Source organism: Heloderma suspectum, chromosome 3, assembly GCF_057233095.1.
Source record: "Heloderma suspectum isolate Gila_16-S chromosome 3, 16-S_ref, whole genome shotgun sequence".
Lineage (NCBI taxonomy): Eukaryota > Metazoa > Chordata > Lepidosauria > Squamata > Helodermatidae > Heloderma > Heloderma suspectum.
In genome coordinates this window covers 57951901-57974903 of record NC_139460.1, presented here as the reverse complement: position 1 = coordinate 57974903, position 23003 = coordinate 57951901, and the positions used below count along the sequence as shown (strand labels likewise).

At 42.6% G+C, this 23003-nt stretch overlaps 1 protein-coding gene across 11 annotated transcripts in view; it reads right to left on the bottom strand.

The window, feature by feature from the left end:
* Nucleotides 1-23003, bottom strand: part of PHLDB2 (pleckstrin homology like domain family B member 2) — a 106617-nt gene that overhangs the window by 15861 nt on the left and 67753 nt on the right. For 4 of the 11 annotated variants that reach the window (XM_084843359.1, XM_084843361.1, XM_084843360.1 and 1 more), the window contains 5 exons: nt 22551-22661; nt 14939-15028; nt 12660-12803; nt 7662-7796; nt 5699-5798 (listed from right to left, as the gene is read on the bottom strand). In XM_084843359.1, coding sequence (XP_084699485.1) covers nt 5699-5798; nt 7662-7796; nt 12660-12803; nt 14939-15028; nt 22551-22661 — 580 coding nt within the window. The remainder of the gene's footprint in view (nt 1-5698; nt 5799-7661; nt 7797-12659; nt 12804-14938; nt 15029-22550; nt 22662-23003) is intronic. The other 7 variants (XM_084843362.1, XM_084843366.1, XM_084843365.1 and 4 more) reach the window with 2 other exon arrangements.

Below are 23003 nucleotides of genomic sequence, written 5' to 3'. Positions count from 1 at the left end.
GAAACTGCAAGACGAAATGCACCCATTGTTCTTTAGGTAGTGGAATACTTTGTTTTACTAGTTATAGATTCTCACTGGCCACATATAGAATCCTCTTTTCCTTTTCATACAGAGTTATACATTCAATTCCATTTATTCTCAATGTCAACATAGCCCATGATGGTGTAAGCATCAGAAACATTTAAATTATACTCTGGGTTGGATGGAGGAAGCAAAAGGAAGACAGGAACAGGAACTGGAATTCCCAAATGTCCATGCAACTAAACAATTTGACGACCTCTGCTAAACCAACTGCAGGCATAAAGGATCCTTATTTGATGCGCACAGTTTCCCATTTTGGGAAAAGTCAAGAGACGGAAAAGTCCTGAAAGATCAATGCACATGCATGTAACCGGCATAATTCTTCTTCCAGATTTTTGAGGCTCCATGCTGGGTCTGGTGCTGGCACCAGTGTGCCAGTGCAAGGAAGAGTGTCCTGCCTGCTGCTATAGCGTGTTGAGTATTGCACGGGGAGATATCCTCCTGGCAAACCTTTACGGATTGCAGTGCATGGGTTAAACACAACTGGGGGTCAGTGAGAAAAAGCTGGTGGGGGGTAGCAGAGGAGATAATTTAATGAGGCAAACTGGAGACAATAAATTTGGAGAGGGGATGTGAGCTATCCAGATGCATGTGGAAGCTCGCAAGATGACAACATTGCTCTGTTCTTTATCCATAGCAGCTGCTATTACAGTGCTTTTGAACAAGGAGGTTCTATTTAGCTATCTTGGGTATTTCACCAATTTGTCTAATGCTTTTTAAAAGTCATGTTAGTAAGGGGCCATTACACAACTTGTGGCAGTGCATCCCATAAGTTAATGATGTGCAGTTGTGAAGTAGCAGTATGTGTGACACTGCTTTGTGCTGCCACCTAAATTCGTTTTTCCATTGGTCTCTGCAGTCATTGGAAGTCTGAGTATGGAGAGTGAGGGAAGAGCCATTTGTAACATGGAATATTCGTAAGTTGCAACAAGCCCTGGGTCTGAGGTGGACATTTTTGGAGAGGGAAATTATTTTGGAAGTTTGGTATTTGGGACTTTGGTCAGGCCACACCTTTGACATTTAGTTTGAGGTCTTGGGTAAGTCACTTGTCCCTATTTAGTGCAACATTCTGTCCCCAACACCACAGAGCAAGTCAAATGCTCAAGGCACAAGAACAATAGTGTTCTCCTGTTGTTTGTTCCCAGTGTTTGGCATTCAGATATATACTACCTATGAACGTGGAGGTTTCATTTAGCTATTGTGGCTGATAGGAGGAGCTTCCATGGGCAGAACTGGGGGAGATCAGACAGGAGGAGCATTGGGTGAGTGGAGCGAAAGGCAAGGTATGGTTGGAGTGCCTTTGCAGGGAGGGTGAGACTTGTGGCACACAATGACACCCCCCTCCCTTTTGGAAGCAGAAGCATCAGCCAGGCCTGCCTGCCCTCCAGGGCGCTCTCCTGAGAAAAAGAATGCAAGACCATGATTCCTGTTGCACTCACCACCACGCAGACAGTTTTTAACTTTAAAAAATGTGTGTGTGGGTGTGAGGGGGCAGCAGTAACATAGTCCAGCTGCAACAAGGCTGTCCCTCCAAAAATCTTAAATTGCCTCTTGTTCCATATGATGATTTGAAGGATGGCTTTTCTAAGGGAAAACATGACCTGAAGTTATTATCTTGAAAGAAAACATTATTATTCAAACTTAAAACAGATGCAAATAGGCATACATATGTGTATACACTATCTAGGACTGCAGACACTTAGGGCACAATCCTATGCATGTTTAGACAGAAAAGAAGTCCTGCAACTTGCAGCATTCCCAGTATGGCTGGCTGGGGAATGCTGGGAATTGTAGGATTTTTATTCTGTGTAAACATGCATAGGACTGTGCCCTTAAGCATGAAAGACATTCTACTAAATCTGAAGTTACTAATTCAGAGGAAATGACAATATTCCTTTCAATTTACCATTGATCCACGGAGGCATGCAAAACTACTTCTGACAGAAAAACAAATGGGATTAATTGGTTTTTAGATGTAAACAAAAAGACTAATACCAGAAACATACAGAAAATTGAAACGTAAAAAAGAAACAGCAACACCAGTTATTTAAAACAGACTTTTTCCAATGCAATTTATCTTCTATAGCAGAACAGTGACGAAATCACAACTGCTCTTCTCAAGGAATTGCTTTCTTTATAAGGAACACTGTCAAGTAGATATACATGCTTTAAAATATCTTCTCTGTTTTCCTTTTGGGAAATGCAGTCTTGATTATTTTGGATCAAATGCCTTTTTAAGGTTGCAAAATCAGAAAACATGAAAATGTTCAAATGTAAGATTGGCTGTCAATGTTTCGAAATGTTGCTTCTTCTATATATGTGGCTTCCTCAGCCAGATAATTCTTTCCCTCTATCAACACAAGAGCATCTCTGTTTTGGGTGAATAAAGGGAGAGCCACTAAAAAGAGGAGAGAAGCAGCATAACACAGCTATTGCAGTGGTAATATGGGAGGGTAAATGTGCAGCCAGTTGCACCCAGCAAGAGAGGATAATTATTGGCTATAATCTTTCAGCCAACCATGTGGAAAAGCTACACAGAACTATTAGGACAACTACCTTCTATCTATCAGAATAGCTTCAGTAGTCATGTAAGTAGCCACTGTCCTGGTAGCCTAATGCAAGAAAGAACCCGTTTCATGCAGGGAAGTGTTATGTAGGTTAGAAGAGAGTCAATTCTTTAAGGGGCCTCAAGTGGGCAGGCAGGCTACTTTCCATTTCTGTGGGCTAGCAACTTTTGTAAACTTATTTGCAGGCTGTACTTCTGGTTATGTGAACAGGTATCTAGGACTTGTGTCTTCTCGTCTTCACAGTCAAACAAATGACAGGGTGCTTATATATCAACAGCAAGGGATTTACATGAAAATAAATATTTGCAGCTAGGGTCTTCAGACACCACCGAAGGAATTAGGTGGCTCAGCTTCAATACCCTATGCTGTGTATTTTATTTGCAATCCCAAGCTTTATTAATCAGCAGCAATGTGCACAATTTATTTGTCAAAATGACTACTTTTAAGCTCCCTTCAGGCACATCCTCTCATAGGATTAACAATGCAGGAGAGAGCAGGGCTGAACCTCCTCCACCATTGCATCCCCTCCTGTTCCCACCACCATCTAACACGTTGGGGGAATGTCTGCAGTGGGAAGCTGCTGAATACTCATGAGCTTTCCCTGTGATCGGGAACCCTGATCGCACAGGGTTCCAGATCACAGGGAGAGCCTACACGTGTTTGGCAAGCTTCCCTCTGGCAGATATTCCCCCGATGCGTGGAGGGGGAGGGGCAGGCAGCGCTGGCAGGGGCAGAGCCAGTGGGCCCCTCACATGATTGTTAACTGTACGGGGGTGGGTGGGGGTGAGAGAACGCCTGAAACGGCCTATTGAAATCTTTGTACCTTCCAAAAGTATTCCAGTGTAGTGAGAAATTTAGAATTTCCACACATGTTGATTTCCAAATGACTTGACGGTGTCCCTTTTCCCAGTACCAAGCACAAAAACAAATACATACACACAAAGCATATTTCTCATACCTTTTTTGCCTTTGCCTGATTTTAATAGGACACAAAGAATGAGAGAGAGGGAGAGGGAGAGGGAGAGAGAGGGTCATGTTGTAGCCATTTAAAAGCAAGAAAAAGTTATTTAAAGTAAATATTCTTTGAGTACGCTAAGGAATAACTACAACTGCAGAAGTCAAAGATAGGAAAGATAGTCTTGCTAGTCTACCCCCTGGCAAAGCATTTTCCTCAGAAAATATTCTAGACTGTAGTACTACTATAACAAAAAAGTCCTCGTGGTTTCAATGGAATGTATTTCCCAATGAATGGATTTAGATTTTGGGTATAAGTCCCTTAAGAATTTTTTTTTTTAATACTCACCTCTCTTGGAAGGCCACATCACAACCTGAAAGTCTCAATTATTTCAACAATTTTAACATTTAACAGATTTTGGCTGTAATCTTATGTGCTTACCTGGAACAAGCCCCACTGAAATCACTGAATCCAGTGGGGCTTATTTCTATTAAACATGCTTACGATTGCAGTCTTATTTGTACTGTACATGTGCTAAGCCTAGCTCATGTCAATAAAGCCTTGCCTGCAGAACACAGCAAAACACAGCTCCAGGGACACAGGCTTCTACAACTGCATCTCCCATTTGCCCTTGTGCAGTTTTCCTTAGCATCTATTAATGTGCATGTGCATAGTATGCATATTGTAGCTGTACTCCTTCAGTATACTGATGAACAGCAGCTAAGAAACAGTTTTTCTCTATGAATGGTTTATTTCAAAGATTAATGCTAGTTACCTAGTTCAGCTCAGGCAGTAGTTTCAACAGTAATTCATATCTAATGAGGAGTAAGTAGTAGTACTGCAGATGTTACACTGTATTATGGAGACACTTCAAGCTTTATCAATGCATTCTGCAATACTAGAATCGCAGGACAGCTGTTGGCCCGGCCATATGTAGGAAGGAGCTTGCAAGGTCAAAGCCTCAGGTGGGCAACCCTCGGCCTGTTGCCACTCTCCATGCAGCCTGCTGGAGTTCCATGGAGCCCCGGCCCCTTTCCCCCTCAACCCAGCCATCAGCTATTAGCAGCACCAGGGCAGTGATCTTGATCAGGACCACCTGGTGTAGGGAGGCTTTAACCTCCCCCAGCATCCCCTAGCAAACCCAATACATCCAAGATAATGATCACCTTATCTCAATAGGCAGGGTGGGGAAATTTAAACCTCTCCAACGTTGCATGCTGAGATGTGGATGGGTAGGGGAAACTGTGTGTGTGCGCGCACACATGCACACACATGTATGTGTGCATGCATATATGTGCATTTGCATGTGTGTATATGCTGGGGATGAGGATCAGGACCTCTGCAAGAGGCTTTAACCTCCCCCAGCATCCCCTAGCAAACCCAATACATCCAAGATAATGATCACCTTATCTCAATAGGCAGGGTGGGGAAATTTAAACCTCTCCAACGTTGCATGCTGAGATGTGGATCTCAGCATGCAACTCAGCTGAGTATAGACACATCTTAAGAAATGGGAGAATTTCTAACAATCTTCTCACATCTGACATGTAAGCACACCACGTGCAGGAAAAATGATATGGGGATTCTTAAAAAAAAGAAAAAAAGAAAGCACCCCCCCTCCATGTAGTTCCTACGTACTTTGGGTTGGCAAAGAACCCAAAGAATAGTTTTAGGTGTGATTGTAGGGCCTTGATCTTTAGGTAACAGTCCAAACCAGATTTTGCAAAGCACTTGCACTCAGGCAATAGTCAGAGGATCTAGAACCATGAAGATATGCAGGATTATTTGATTTCCACGTAAAGCATCCTGTTTTTAATCAGTCTATGTCTTCAGTCCTATATGTCTTCAATCCTATACACATGTAGAATCATGTAATTTCCCATTTTGGTCAAAATGCCTTGTGTAATAAATAATTTGGAAATGATTAATTTACAAAATGATCATGAAAATTTAATTAACACCCATAAAAGCATTGTGGCTGAATGAATACAATTGATCAAATAAAGAAGAAAAACAATTATTACTGTGAAATGAGATTTCTCTTTCAATAATATTGCACACCAGTGTAAGAAAAGACTTTCTAAAACAGCATTACCTTTGTGTGTCCTCCTTGATTCGGAGTCTTTGGTTGTAGTTCCCAAACAGTGAGGAAGTACACTGCCACAACTATTGCTTTGTCCAAGTGGGAGATGAGCCTGCATGAAATATTGCAGCTTTAGTGTACTTTTTTCATACCAGTAATCTATGGAAGTTCTATATGGATTTCATGAGTGACTCTTGCTTTCTGTTCTATACACTTCTTCGTAAATTTGGAACTTGCGCATCTCCCTCCCCCTCTTCTGGTGAAATCCACAAAAGTTCTCTGCGTCTGGAGCTTGTACATTCCAGCCTAGAGGAGACCGCCAAATTCCATTTTTGATATTGGAGAGAAGATCAGGAGGCAGGATCCATAAAATACGTGTACTTCCTGTCCCACCACCACATTTGGTAATGTCTGAAGATGCTCAAAGATAAGGACAAACAACATGTTACGCTAATCTCATAGCGTGTCACTGAGACTGTTCTTTGTTTTTACTTTAGCGTAACCACATGCAGCCCTGATTTGGATCGGGATAACTGCACTCCGGGAAGGGAGAATTAAACCTCCTCCCCATTTCCCCCCAAATTCCCTCCCCGGGGGCAGAGGTTAAAAAAAAGAAAAAGGTCTCCATTGACTCCAGTTGGGCTCATAGTCTGAGGGCTTTTCTACATGAGGCTTTTAACCTGTCATTTTACTGGGGCTTCTGTTTCCAAATTCTTCGCAGAATTAAGATTGGCTCCTTTACACTTGTTTTTCCCCAAGGGGTTTCTTTCTCTTCCTTCCCTTATGTTCCACTACACAAGCACTAGGTGGTGCTGGGGTATAGTGGAACTGTGCAACTATACTAGGCTTTATCCCGGCATTCACAAACAAAACCAGACTTTCCTCAGGAAAAAAACTGCTAAAATGGTTGCAAGGCACAGGAGAGGCCCTGGAGGATGAGGACATCATGTTCCATCCGATATGGCGGTTGCGCCCCTTCCTTCCCGACCATCTGCTCCCATCGGTAGTACATGCCCTGGTCTCCTCTCGTTTAGACTACTGTAATGCGCTCTACGTGGGGTTACCCTTGAAGACGGTTCGGAAGCTGCAGCTGGTACAGAATGCGGCAGCTCGCCTGATTAAAGGCAGCCGCCGGCGAGATCACATCACTCCAGTGCTGAAGGAGTTGCACTGGTTACCAGTTGTTTTCCGGGCCAAATTCAAGGTCTTGGTTTTGACCTTTAAAACCCTATATGGTTCCGGCCCAGCCTATCTTAAGGAGCACCTCCAGCAGCACCAGACAGGCCGCTTAACAAGATCAGCCTCGGATGGCCTTCTGTCTGTCCCATCAGCCAGGACAGCTAGACTGGTGGAGACGAGAGAGAGGGCCTTTTCTGTGGTGGCCCCACTCTGTGGAACTCCCTCCCTAGGGAACTCCGCCATGCCCCCTCTTTAATGAGCTTCCGCCGTGCATTAAAAACATGGTTGTTCAGGCAGGCATTTGGGGTGGGTTAGGGTATTTTAGAAAATGTTTTTATTGTAGAATTTTATTGTTTTGGACTGTTTTATTGTATGCTGTACATCGCCCAGAGTGGCTGGGTGACCAGCCAGATGGGCGATTGATAAATTTAATAATAAATAAAATAAATAAATGTTAGGGATCTGCAAACTACCACAATTGAAGTATCATGAGCACACAATAAAGACTTCGTGCACAAAGGCTCTGAGAGCTATCTAAAGGAGACAGGATTGCTCTCACATTCCCACTGAAATCAATGGGACTTACATTAGGCATGACTAACATTACCCATTGATTTCAATGGGACTTAAGCATGACTAGCTTAGTCTGAATCCACTCCACTGAGACAACACAACAGGATAGAGAGGATTATCCTCGCCAAATGAAAACAAATTAAGAATTCAATTCTTTTATTTCTTTGACAAACTATTATTTTACGTAATGCAGATATTATTATATTATAATCACATTACTTACCTTAACACTTCGTCCAAGAGTAGAACTACTAAAATGGGGTGATACAGAAGGAGCCGTTTTCTTGCGTGGCAAAGTATCACTCATGTATGGACCCTCTTTGTGCTGCTTCTTTCGCTCTTCCAGATTTCTGAAGTGCTTAAAATATATAAAATCCCATTGTGATTATATGGAAGCCTGCAGACCGTATCGTTATTTTAAAAAAATCACTGTGCATTTCTGAAAAAGCTGAATACTATTTTAAAACGCTCCCCAAAACTGGGCAAGGAAAAATATGGAATAGATTTTTTATACTAAAACATCTTGAAGTGTGTAAAAACTACAGCATGGGGGGAAAAGCTATTTACAATGCAATCCGATGCATGTCTACTGAGAAGTAGGAAAGTACGTATGTATGGCAGGGGTGTGCGAATTTGGGAGTTCTGGAGGCCATTTTTACTCCCAATGCCCCCCCCCCCCCGGTCGCAGTCTGCCCTGGAAAAAAAATTAAGGAAGTGGGGGGGGGGGAGGGAAAAAAATGGTGTCCATAGCACTATGGAGCACCCAAAGGGTCAAATTTAGCTTACTTGCAAACTATATTTGATCCTTTTGGCGCTCCATAGTTCTACTGATGCCATTTTTTCCATTATCATTTTTTTAAAATTCAAGGGTGCCCTGCAAATTTGGCAGGGTGGTGAGTTTTGGCAGGGGCTGCATGTTGTCCATCCCTCGTGTATAGGACTGCATCCTTAAACCATTTCTCACAATGACTGGGTTCGCACAATTATGGAGGGAAAATAAACCATGGTGTCTCATTTTCCCTCCCCGCACATGCTGGTCGTGAACTGCCTAGCATAATTATACTTGCCATGCCTCATTCTAGGGTTTCAGGGTGGTTTGTAAACCACCCCAGCTCCCCACCCACCCTTGCCAGGTCTGGATGTCATGGCAACCTGTGCCCGGCGAGGATAATTATGTTAATTAGGCGACTCGCGGCAGGGACATATGGGGAGAGAAAATAAGCCACCATGGCTTATTTCCCTTCTGAGATCGTGCAAACCTGCCCAGTGTCAATGATTTACACAAAAAATGTTTTAAAAATGATGTCTAATTTAAGGGATAAATTACAAGGATAATTCCTTGTACAAGTTCCACTGAAATTGAAGGGATTTGTACAGGAGACATTCTGAATGTTTGGTGATCGTATGTCCCATATTATGATAGCTAACATAACTAAACAAAGTGTGACATTTCCACGATGATAAAAAGCTTTCCAAACAATAAAAGAACTGAAAAGCGCTTAGAGCATGAAACAGTGCTACAGAAATGATAAATAATGGCAACTATTGTTTGAGCAAAAAGACGAAGTTATTTGGTTGAAAGGATTACAATGGTGTTGTGTTTTGAATCATTGTAGTTTATTTTAAATACAGGGTTTTATACACTGGTGTCATGAAAGTAAGAGAGCAATCCTATGGTCCCTGGGAACGTCCCCCATGGACCATAAGGTATTTTGGAATTCCCCTCCGAGGCCATAGATCCTGCTACAACCTCGGAAGAGGAAATCCAAATGGGGATTATGAAGGAGGCAGAGAGGGGAGGGGAGGTGCTGAGGATACGCAACATCCTGAACCCTCCTGTCCCCATATCCGTAACTCCATCAGATGTGCTCAAAAGCATGTCTAGTAAAAAAAAAACGGAATAGAAAGGAGGCTGGAGAGGCAAAGTTCGCCTCCGCCTCTCCTTGTGCTCTGCCAGGTATCTGCTATTTTCGAAGCGCTTTAATGCTGCAGTACTCCTTTGGACAGCATAGAGTAGCTCTCTAATTTATTAAAATGAAAGGAGACTTTACAAAGTCAACACACTTCCTTAAAATGAGTTTGATTTAAATGTGAAATTAACTAATGCAAAGCTGGATGTTAAATTTTCATCTCCTAAATACTGGGTTGCATTCACACTTACTGCTCCATTCATAGGAGGGTTCTGCTCATAGAAGGACCCCTAATGTTCACAGAAAATATCTTCCATGAACAAAGCCCTAGGATTGGTCCAACCTGTTGTCCTGTATTTTTTAGTTAATATAAGCTTAAACCTGCACGTAGTACTTGTTAGCAGCTTAGCCCATATAAGATACTAAAAGAAAATAAGCAACTCAGAAGAATCTTTTTAAAGGCATGTTTGAAACCTAATGCAGCATTATTATCCCTACTGTGATAAGGTAACACTCAGTCGTGTTCTTTGCTTGTAATTATTAACGCTATTGATTGCGAATGGATCTCTAAATTGAGATGATTTCTGAAATATTGTTTGTAGTATGTTTCCATGTCATATGTACACTATGTGGTTTTGTTGTCTAAAATGTTTCACTGTTAGTATCTTTTACTGTGCTGATTTCATTAACAAAAAACATCAGTAGGCAAACATCAGGAAGACAGTGCTGAACCTTAAAACGTATACAAATATTCAAATATCCTGCTTAACTATTGGAGTCCACAGAACAAGGAGTAGATGGCAATTGTTTTTTTTCTTATACATACAACTCTCCAGTTTGACCTAGAAACCATGACATTAACACACTTATCCAACTAGGGTCAGTATGCACGTGGAAACAAATAGCTGAGTGCTTATCCCTAACTGTGCGTATGTGTGTGCGGATGCATACTGTATATACGTGTGTGTGATTTTCCCATCGGATTCGGTAGCTGGGGCTGTGTACATAAAGTTCTTTAGAAAATGCTAGAATCCCATCTATCGACTATAAGGGAAAGGGAGTGGGGAACTGGATTCAGACCGCCCCACTACCTCTTCCTTTCCAGAGAGCTGGTCCACTGACAGTATTTTAGCTGGAGCCCTGACTACTCTGCATGCACTCCATCTGACTGGGGCAGAAAAGTACATGCAAAGATAACTATATCGTTATCAAGGCTGCCTGCATCCAGGCATGTTACCTGCGATTGCCTTCGGTGTTTCTTAGCTGGAAGAGGAGGTGGTGTGTCAGGTAAAGGTAAAGGCTCTACATTTGTAGCCCTGACCTCAGGCCAGTGGGCTGGTGAAAGTTGTGCAAGAGGGCGAGGAGAAAGGGAGTGAGCAAACACAAATCCAGAACAGAGAGATGGTCTTAGCTTTATAGGAAAGAGAGAAATTATATTCAGAGGTGTTTAAAAACAAACAAACATATACGCTACAGACATTAAAAAAAGAGTTACAGGTTTATTGTGGTGTAAGCTTCTGTGAACTAGACTTTGTCAGATGCATGAAATGTTATCAACAGTTTACAGATGGAGAAAAATGGAAACTACACTTCCTCACATTTTGCTGGAGGTGTTTGGTTACAGGTTTGTGATATTCTAATGGAGAAAATCAGGCTGGGGTTATCCAAAGCATGCACCTTTAAAAATGTAGCTAAGACTCTACCTCCTATTGTGACTGAATCATTTAGATTAAAATTAGGCATCCCAAACTTAACTCTTGTTGCTAACACATTGGGAGGATTCTTACTTAAGGCCAAACCATGGTAAAGATCTAATTGCACAAGCAGAAAATAGCCTGAGCAAAGCCTTGGGCTCGCTTATGTGTGTCCCCCCCCCCCCAAAATACCCTCTCGTCTTCCTGCACAGCCAAGCGAAGGAATAAACCAGAACTCAGTTTCACTGTGCCCAATTCCTGGTTTATAAACATGTGAACTAACAACTATGGTTTAAAATAAAGTCAATTGCTAACAAGCCATCTTCAAACCATAGGTTATGAAGCTAGCCAGTTTAATAAACTAGAGTTTATTTGAAACCATGATTCCTGGTCAACACATAATGAAAAGCCAGGAACTGGCTAATGCTAACTGCAGTCCTGGTTTATTTCTCCCCCTAGCTGTGCAGGAGAAGGGGCGGGGTGGGGGTGGGGGGAGTATGTGGCACAGCACTTCATGTGGGCTTCTTTATACTTGTGGATGTAGCACTGAAGTTTGCCATGGTGCAAATGCAGTCATAAAATATTATTTATAACAGTGGAAGATTTACTTCTGGGAATAAGTTTATTTCTTTCCAGTTAAGAAAGTGCATTTCCCTCCCTCCCTTCATGGTCTCAAGTGAGGTAACAAGAAAAAGTGGGGAAAGCAGCCAAACTTAACCTTCTACCCAAACACATCAAATACTGCTAAGAGACTTTACAGCAGGAGTGGGCAACATGTGGCCTATAGGCCACAACCCATCCCCTGGCCTATAGTGCAGCTACTGATGCACCACTGAAATTTGCAAAAATCCCACCAAAAATCAGTGGTTTGCCACTGAATTTTAGCAGCAAATTGCTATGGAGGTTTAGAAGTGACAAACTTAGCTTTAAGCTAATTTAGCCTTTAAGCCTCCGTAGCGTTTGCTGATTTTTTTCATAGCGGGTTGCCGCCAAATTTTTAGCAGTATTTTTGGCCGCCACTGCCAAATTTAGGTTGTGCAGCAGCAGGTGTGTGGCCCATGGGGGTGGGGTCCAGTGGGGGGGATTTCGGATCCCTCAAAGTTGCCCACTCCTGCTTGACTATGTATTCTATAAATTTATTTGATGTGAACTCATCCCACAGGAGTTGGATTCTCTGCTGCAGGTGCTAAAATAACTTGGCTAACCTTGGGTACTAAGCACCTCGACTTGCTTCACCTCATGCAGCAAAAAATCTTGGACCAATTCTGCCGAGCAGTATCACATTTATTTGAATGTGAAATCCTCCTTGCTTTGTTGTTGTTCCCTGGAAACCCTATGCTCGGTGGCCAAGAGGAGACCATTTTCTGATTAACACTCTACAGCTTCTAGCTCACTTGTACTTTTTCCTTCTGGTGAGGAGGAGCAAATGTGCCCAGGACATATATGTGAGATTTCTCCCTGAAATAAAACTTAACTATGTAAAGTTAATTTAGCTTTCTACCGAAACCGTTTTAACTGTAAAAATAATAATCAGTTTTACAGTTAACCTCTAAACACCAAGGGAACAAAATGTCGAAAGCAAAATGTATACAAATGGGAAATGTCTCTTAAACAAACCTCTTTATTTTGTGGCTGGCTCATCAGGCCAGCTGTGGAAGGTTCAGTGGGAACAGCATCAGCAGCAGTGGGGGGTTGAGTGGAAGGGGATATATTCGTGGAATTGCCATACGGCTCACTAATGTCATTTACACTCATATAACCCTAAAAGGAGGAATTCAGAAGTTAAACATAAAAAAGAAGCAAAAGCCAAAAGGCATGCAAGGGTATTAAGGTTCCCATTTTGCTGTGAAAGTTAGTTTAGAGTGATCCAGCCAATTCTCTGTGGTATTACAAAAATGCTTCATTAAAATATCAAAAATCATCAAAATTACATACACTGGAAATTTGAATGCTTTAATTTACTGCAAACAAAATGATGATCAAATGTTCATTACATATTTTTATAAGGTACAACCCTTACATTTCAATGTTTGCTTAGCATGTTTGAAATATAGCAGCAAAAAATGAACTGCTAGATATCAAACTCCTGCTATTTTCCCTCAAATAGTCAGATTCACAGACATTACGGCTAATTCATGTACACATGCTGGATCAGACCAAAGGCCTACGTGTTCAGCATTCTGTCCCCACAGTGGCCAACCAGATGTCTATGGGAAGCCAACAAGCAAGACATGAGTGCAATAGCACCCTCCTGCTCGTGATCCCTAATATATTGTCATCAGGATTAATAGCCACTGAATTGGTCTAATCCCCATTTAAATCCATCCAAATTGGTGGCCATCACTACATCTTGTGGTAGTGAATTCCATAGTTTAACTATGTGATATGTGAAGAAGGACTTCCTTTTCTCTGTCCTGAACCTCCTGCCAATTAGCTTCATGGGATGACTCCAGGTTCTAGTATTGTGAGACTATCCTTATCCACTTTCTCCACACCATGCATCATTTTTCACCCCTCACTTGCCTCTTTTCTAAGCTAAGAAGCCCCCAAACAATGTTGTAACCTTTTCTCCTAGGGCAGTTGCTTCAGCTCCTTGATCATTTTGCTCTCTCTTTTCTGCACTTTATCCAGCTCTACAATATCCTTTTTGAGGTGTGGTGACCAGAACTATACACGGTATTACAAGTGAGGTCGCACCATATATTTGTACAAAGGTAGCACGATACTAGCATTTTTATTTTTGATTCCTTTATTTTCAGTTCGACGCTGTAACCACCTGAAGCACAACCACACAATGGCAGCTCTTCTAAGATAAGCTGTTTTTGTGAAGTTGCACCCTGCATAGTTTTGACTATTTTCACCTTGCAAGCATAAATCTTGTAATGAAGAGGAATTGAGCTTGCATGGCAAAAACCACCAAAAGCAAGAGGGGAGGCATTTCACAATAATCTCTTGCAACATATGTCACTGCATTTCACTGATCTACTATACTGTAACTGGGTGTAGGAATCATTTTTTAAAACTTGGCAACCCCCTCCCCTTGAGTTTGGGACATATTTCACTTTTTGGCACCATCAAAATTAATTAAGGACAAATTTAGGGACATGACCATAATCTAGTGTTTTGTAGAATACATTAATGATTTCATGTTTTAATTAAGGGAATTGGAGCAACTGCAATTCTCAGTTAAACAATTTAAGGACTTCATTAGCAGCAGCAGCAGCAGCAGCAACAGCAGGAAGATTTTAGGCAAAAGCAAGCATTGGAAGGATATACTGGAAGAAACTGTGTTTTTCCCCCAATTCTAATGGAATGCAATTCCTGAAATTCAATTACAATTTTAGGAATTGTATATAGTCTAAAAATGAATGGCTATGTGTAAATATTCTGAAGCAGATGCTCAGAATGAGCAAGATGGGGAAATCTGGACATTTAACTTGTTTTTTTGAAGAAATGCAACCTCGTTTGAAAGGAGTTAGAAAGGTTTCAAATGCACACTTACATTTCTAGGGTTTGTTTATTTTACTATTTTACATGAATGGTGTCTGCCAGTATACAGAGATGTGCACATGTATGTATACTGTCACTTTTGGTAATTTTCTGTAACAAACAAAGGGATACCATGCCATCATGAAGCAGACATAAGGACATGTGCTGGAGGGAGCACAATGCATATAAAACAAAAACCCTAAAAAAAAACAGAAAAACAAAACAGAGGAACATGATCGAAGTGTATAACAACCTTCCTTAGGTAAACTGACCATATTTAAAACACAATTAATTAAAATTCCACTATCAACAGTAGCCCTTTTTATTTTTTTATGTATGTATGTATGTATGTATGTATGTGAGAGAAACTGTGATCACATGCCATTTCTCCCAAGTTTCACATTTACCTCTTTCAGACTGCTGGGACTTACAGGGAATCCTTTTCCTCCTGATAGCGAAGAGTATTTCTTTTCTAGATTGCAAAGATTCTCTTTCTCCTGTTGAGAGCAGACTGAAATTATATTTCAGATACAAATTTTGACAGTCACTTATCTGAAGATATAAATACAGAGGATCACAAACTGTCTCAGGCTTTGTTCACACGTCCCTTCTCTTCAGAAATAACAGAACTAGAGTAAGAATTTGGATTTGTCAAAAACAAGTCCTGCCAGACGAATCTGATCTCATTTTTTGATCAAGTAATCTCCCTTGTGGATCGTGGGAATGCTGTAGACATCATATACCTTGACTTCAGCAAAGCTTTCAACAAAGTGCCCCATGATATCCTGATGAGCAAACTAGCTCAAAGTGGGCTAGATGAAATAACGATCTGGCGGATCCACAGTTGGCTACAGAATCGGACTCAAAGAGTGCTTATCAATGGGACCTTCTCAAACTGGGGAGAGGTAATGAGTGGGGTACCGCAGGGCTCAGTCCTGGGCCCAGTGCTCTTCAACATTTGTATTAATGACTTGGAGGAGGAGGTGCAGGGAATGCTGATCAAATTTGCAGATGACACCAAATTGGGTGGGATAGCTAATACTTTGGAAGACAGAAACAAAATTCAAAGTGATCTGGATAGACTGGAGCGCTGGGCAGAAAACAACAGAATGACATTGAATAGGGATAAATGCCAAGTTCTGCACCTAGGAAAAAGAAACCAAATGCACAGTTGCGAGATGGGGGATACGTGGCTCAACCACACTACAAGCGAGAAGGATCTTGGAATTGTCGTCGATCACAAGCTGAATATGAGCCAACAATGTGATGTGGCTGCAAAAAAGGCAAATGCTCTTTTGGGCTGCATTAATAGAAGCATAGCTTCCAAATCCCGAGAAGTACTAGTTCCCCTCTACTCCACACTGGTTAGGCCTCATCTGGAGTACTGTGTCCAGTTCTGGGCACCACAGTTTAAGAAGGATGCAGACAAACTGGAGAGGGTTCAGAGGAGGGCAACAAAGATGATCAGGGGACCGGAAACAAAGCCCTATGAAGAGAGACTGAAAGAACTGGGCATGTTTAGCCTTGAGAAGAGAAGACTGAGGGGAGATATGGTAGTGCTCTTCAAGTACTTAAAAGGTTGTCACAGAGAGGAAGGCCAGGATCTCTTCTCGATCATCCCAGAGTGCAGGACATGGAATAATGGGCTCAAGTGACAGGAAGCCAGATTCCGGCTGAACATCAGGAAAAAGTTCCTGACTGTTACAGCAATACAAAATGGAACCAATGACCTAGGGAGGTGGTGGGCTCTCCCACACTGGAGGCGTTCAAGATGAGCCTGGACAGCCATCTGTCAGGGATGCTCTGACTTGGATTCCTGCATTGAGCAGGGGGTTGGACTCGATGTCCTTGTAGGCTCCTTCCAACCCTACTATTCTATGATTCTATGAATTTATGAAGTCTAATCATACTTCACTTGGGGAATTGTTCACAAGTAAATTGCATTCTCCCCCGTCCCCTGCCGTCCCATTCCTTTCTTCCAACCCTTGATCATACAATCACATCCCAATGAACAGTTATCTCTCCATGTATTTAAGGTGACTCCACACTTCATGCAACCAACATGTTTGCTGCATGTATACTAGTGTTACACCAGTATTGCCCACAGCAAACACATAAGGTGTGAATGACATATACATATGTATACAAATCTTTAATCACTTCTGTACATGTCCTGGTAGTCCTGCTTGGACCAGGTACCACCCAATGCATATATATTGGCATTTAAAATCACCTGCATGCAGAGATGTCATCCACATTTTATGTGTTTACTATGGAAAGCACAGGTGTAAATACATCAAAAGCTGCCTTCAGTTACCCAACTGAAGAGATCCTTTGGCTTAGTTCAATACTTCCAGGAAATCCAAGATGTGCACTCTTCAGGAAAACAGAATGCTGTGAAGACTTCTCTGTTTTGAAGACTCCCTCCCACTATCTTATACCTGCTTTGTTTCCAGTTTCAATTATGCCATTATATAGATTCCACAGATCATCAGCATAAGAGTATACATGCAACGTAATAGTCAAACCTGCGATCAGAGAGAGCAAACAGGGGGAGCAAACAGGAGTTGGCCAGGGGAGTTCGGCAAGGGAGGTCAACATTTTTTTACACAAATTAATTTTATTTTTTAAAACATTTTTTTCATTTTTAACAAAATATTTTTCTTGTTACACACACTTCCATACCAGTGGAATTCTGTTTTTAACCTGTAGTGAGTACAGGACCAGGCACAGGCTACTCTAGAACAACCAGAAAGCTAGACACAAAAAGGGAAAAAAGACTATGGAAGGACAAGACTCTCCAGTGGTGGTGACCTGCAAGGTGTGTGCCATGTTTATTTTCTTGCCTGAGAACAACATGGCCTACACGTGCCACAAGTGCAAGTTGATCACACTGCTGGAAGAAAAAGTAAGAGGACTGCAGCGGCGAGTGTCGACCCTCCAGGGAATAAGAGAACACGAGTTCTTGGACAGAACGATGGAACTACAGCAGCAAAGAGAAGTACAGGAGTTAGAAGAGCAACAGCAAGCTGAGGCAGAGGAGGAAAATGCTGAGATGAGGAAAAATGAAGTAGAGGATTCTCCTTGGAAAAGGGTGACAGTTAGGAGCAGAAGAACTAGAAGACACTCAGCACCAGTGGCGACAGTGGAACTAGGGAACCATTTCCAGGTACATGAGGATGAGACTGGAGGACAGCCTGCAGAGGAAGAATTACATGGGAACCTGCATGAGAGCGAGCAAGAGGCTGAAGGTCAGCCAAGCAGAGGCAATGAAACCAAGGCCTACAACAACAAGAAGAGTAGAGGAGGAGTAGTGGGAGACTCCTTGCTGCGTGGGATCGAAACCCAAATATGTTGCGAAGACCTGTGGACTCGCCAGCTATGCTGTCTCCCAGCAGGACGGATTAGAGACGTGACTGAAGGTGCCTGCACTCATAAAGCCCACTGACAGGTATCCCTTTCTTCTCATCCACGCGGGAACAAATGATACTGGCAAGTGGAGCTGCGAAGAAATCACATCAGACTTTGAAGCTTTGGGAAGGAAACTCAAGAACTTTGGGGCCCAGATAGTTTTCTCATCCTTCCTTCCAGTAGTCAGAAGAGGGACAGAAAGGGAAAGAAAAATACTCCGGGTGAATGACTGGCTACGCAGGTGGTGTCGATGCGAGAGATTTGGATTCTGGGACCACGGGATATACTTGCTGGAAGATGGACTGTTGGCAAGGGACGGGTTGCACCTCACAAAGGCTGGGAAGAATGTGTTTGGCCACAGCATGAAGAACTTTATCAGGAGGGCTTTAAACTGAATCCTACAGGGAAGGGAGATGTAAAGTTGGGAGTAACAATGGACGAAGGCTCATGCACCACAACAGAGAGAACAGCTCTAATAGTGCCCAATAATAGTCTTCACAAACATGTAGGAAGAAAGCCAGAACATGAAGCACATGGTCTTTGATGTCTATATACTAATGCCCAGAGTATGAGAAACAAACAGAACGAATCTGAACTCTTAATACAGGAGGGAAATTATGATTTGAGAGGTATAATTGAGACTTGGTGGGATGACTCTCATGACTGGAATACAGCAATTGAAGGATATAACTTGTTCAAAAAGAACAGGAGGAACAGAAAGGGAAGTGGGGTTATGTGAAAAATATATATCTCTGCACAGAAATACAGGAGGATGAGCTTGGTAGCCCCATCGAGAGCTTCTGGGTTAAAATAAATGAAGCAAAGAATAAAAGGAACATGGTGGTCGGAATCTACTACCGGCCACCCAATCAAGGAGAGATGAGAATTAAACTTTTGAAAAGCAAATAGCCAATGTTTCAAGGAAGCACGATGTAGTAATAATGGGGGACTTCAATTTCCCCAATATTTGTTGGGAGACAAATGCTGCAAAACATGGCCCCTCCAGGAAATTCCTGACTTGTGTGGCGGATAACTTCCTCCTACAGAAAGTAGAGGAAGGAACTAGAGGATCGGCTATCCTTGACTCGATCCTAACCAACAGAGATGACTTAGTGGGTAAAGTAGCAGTTACAGGAACTCTGGGGGAAAGCAACCACGTTATACTTGAGTTCATGGTTCTAAAGGAAGCAAAAGCCGAGTGTATCCAAACCTGTACCCTGGATTTTAGGAAAGCTGATTTTAATAAAGTCAGAACAATGATCAGTAAGGTCCCATGGCAAGCGATGCTAGCGAGAAAAGGAGTCCAAGATGGGTGGGAGCTTTTAAAAAAGGACATTCTCAAGGCACAATTACAAACAATTCCAACAAGAAAAAAAGGTGGAAGACAACAGAGGAGCCAATGTGGCATCACAAAAAGCTTAGAGATTACCTGAAAACAGAAAAGGACACATGTAGGAAGTGGAAGAAAGGCCAAGCAACAAACGAAGAGTACAGGCAGGTAGCACAGAATTGCAGGGATGGCGTCAGGAAGGCTAAAGCGGAGAACGAGCTGAGGTTAGCGAGGGATGCTAAAAGCAACAAAAAAGCTTTCTTCAGCTACATGCATAGTAAAAGACAGAGGAAAGAAGTGGTGGTTCAGCTATTAAATAAGGATGGCAAAATGATAACAGATGACAAAGAAAAGGCAGAAGTGCTCAATTCCTACTTTGGCTCAGTCTTCTCCCAAAAGACGGTCTATTGACCACCCTGGCAAAGGCGAAGTACAGGCTGAAGGGGCAGGATTGCAGCTTGAGACTGACATGCATATGGTCAAGGAACACCTAATTACTTTGAATGAGTTCAAATCTCCAGGGCCAGATGAACTGCACCCTAGAGTAATAAAGGAACTGGCAGAAGAACTCTCAAAACCACTGTCTGTTATCTTTGAGAAATCATGGAGGAAGGGTGAAGTGTCAGATGACTGGAGGAGGGCTAACGTTGTCCCGGTCTTCAAAAAGGGTAAAAAGGAGGAACCTGGGAACTACAGACCAGTCAGTCTGACATCAATCCCTGGGAAAATTCTGGAGCAGATTATAAAACAATCCATCTGTAAGCACGAGGGATGTACAAATCCCACTCACCCGTCCGTTCCGGGGCATTGGCAGTGGGGGGGAGGCACTCCGTCCCTCCCCCCGGAATCCTCCCTTGCCGGCTCTGCTCCATGGCGACCCTGTGGAGCCACCAGCAGGGGCCAACCACAGCTGGAATTCCGGCCGCAGCCAGGCTGCTGCAGCTGCAAATGGCGGCCAAGCCGTGATAGGCTATGTAAGTATTTACGTAGCCTATCATAACAAAAGGCAGCCACGCAAATGGTGGCCGCTACTTCTAAAGAATCCGGCCTCAATGGAGTCCGTGGAGGAATTCTCTGACATCCCTAGTAAGCACCTTGAAAACAATGCAGTGATTACTCGAAGCCAACATGGATTTGTCAAGAACAAATTGCCAGACAAATCTGATCTCATTTTTTGATCAAGTAACCTCCCTTGTGGACTTTGGGAATGCTGTGGACATAATATATCTTGACTTCAGCAAAGCTTTCAACGAAGTGTCCCATGATATTCTGATGAGCAAACTAGTGAAAAGTGGGCTAGATGAAACAATGATCAGGTGCATCCACAGTTGGCTACAGAATCGGACTCAAAGAGTGCTTATCAATGGGACCTTCTCAGACTGGGGAGAGGTAATGAGCCAGGTATCAAAGGGCTCAGTCCTGGGCCCAGTGCTCTTCAACATTTTTATTAATGACTTGGAAAAGGAGGTGCAGGGAATGCTGATCAGATTTGCAGATGACACAAAATTGGGCAAGATATGGAATACTTTGGAAGACAGAAACATAATTCAAAGTGATCTTCATAGACTGAAGCACTGGGCAGAAAATAACAGAATGAAATTAATAAGGATAAATGCCAAGTTCTGCACCTAGGAAAAAGAAATCAAATGCACAGTTACAAGATGGAGGATACGTGGCTCAACAACACTACAAGCGAGAAGGATCTTGGAATTGTTGTAGATCACAAGCTGAATATGAGCCAACAATGTGATGTGGCTGCAAAAAAGGCAAATGCTATTTGGGACTGCATTAATAGAAGCATAGTTTCCAAATCCCGGGAAGTACTAGTTCCCCTCTACTCAGCACTTGTTAGGCCTCATCTGGAGTACTGTGTCCAGTTCTGGGCACCGCACTTTAAGAAGGATGCAGACAAGCTGGAGAGGGTTCAGAGGTGGGCAACAGGGATGATCAGGGGACTGGAAACAAAGCCCTATGAAGAGAGACTGAAAGAACTGGGCATGTTTAGCCTTGAGAAGAGAAGACTGAGGGGAGATATGATAGTGCTCTTCAAGTACTTGAAAGGTTGTCACAGAGAGGAAGGCCAGGATCTCTTCTCGATCAATCAGAATGCAGGACATGGAATAATGGGCTCAAGTTACAGGAAGCCAGATTCCAGCTGAACATCAGGAAAAACTTCCTGACTGTTACAACAATACAAAATGGAACCAATTACCTAGGGAGGTAGTGGGCTCTCCCACACTGGAGGCATTCAAGATGAGGCTGGACAGCCATCTGTCGGGGATGCTCTGACTTGGATTCCTGAACTGAGCAGGAGATTGGACTCGATGGTCTTGTAGACCCCTTCCAACCCTACTATTCTATGATTCTATGATATGAGACTAAAATATAAAGGAAGTATAATTCAGGTAGATAGATTACTGTCCCAGAGACAGCTCTCTCGTTTACCATAGCCTCACTATAACTCTGAACAAAGATAACTCCATAGATCAGTAACATTCTCAAAGAAGGATATCCACTTCCTCTCATGGCCCATCCAATGGATAACTTAGACAGTTTGGCTATTGCATGTTCATACATCTGGCTGTGAGAGCTGGACTATAAAGAAGGCTGAGCGCCGAAGAATCGATGCTTTCGAACTGTGGTGCTGGAGAAGACTCTTACGAGTCCTCTGGACTGCAAGGAGGACAAATCAGTCCATCCTAAAGGAAATCAACCCTGAGTGCTCATTGGAAGGACAGATACTGAAGCTGAAGCTCAAATATTTTGGCCACCTAATGCAAAGAGAAAACTCTCTGGAAAAGACCCTGATGCTGGGAAAGACTGAAGGCAAAAGGAGAAGGGGACGACAGAGGATGAGATGGCTAGATAGCATCACTGATGCAATGAATATGGACTTGAGCATGTTCCAGGAGAGAGCGCAGGACAGGAAGGCCTGGCATGCTATGGTCCATGGGATCACGAAGAGTCGGACACGACTGAACGACTGATCAACAACAATGTGTTCACTCCAATTTTTATTTTATTTATAGCATTCTGTGAATTGCATTATTACTACCCTGAGACACAAATCCTGCTTTTTCAATACTTTCTTCTAAACTTGTGTTTGCAATACAATTCCTTACAACAGAAATGCCAAGGTTCAGTTTAGTACACTTTCTGCAAAATGACAGCACTAGTTGGTAACACAGAACAAAAACGTCTATGTAGCTATACAATTATTATATTGCTGTTGGGTTCTTTTAAACCAACACCTTAGAAAATCTAGAAAAAGTGCTTACCCTTTGCAACATCATCAGCAGGTTATTCTTCTCTTTGACAAAATGATCTTGCTCTCTTTGTGCTTGCTGGACAATGTGATTGGCTTGCTTTTTGAGAGCAGAGATTTTTTCCTATTATAAAGAAATGATCAACACATATTCAGTGTGATCTTGGGAATATAATCTGTGTAGCACAAATCCTGTTCACCAGGAAGGCACTCACATGTATGCTCCTAGTGCTAAAAATCAAAATATATAAGAACATAAGAAGGGCCCTGCTGGATCAGACTAAGGGTCCATCTAGTCCAGCATTCTGTTCACACAGTGGCCAACCAGCTATCGACCAGGAACCCACAAGCAGGGCATGAGCGCACAGCACCCTCCCACGCATGTTCCCCAGCAACTGGGGTACATAGGCTCACTGCCTCTGGTACTGGAGGTAGCACATAGCCATCAAGACTAGTAGCCATTGAT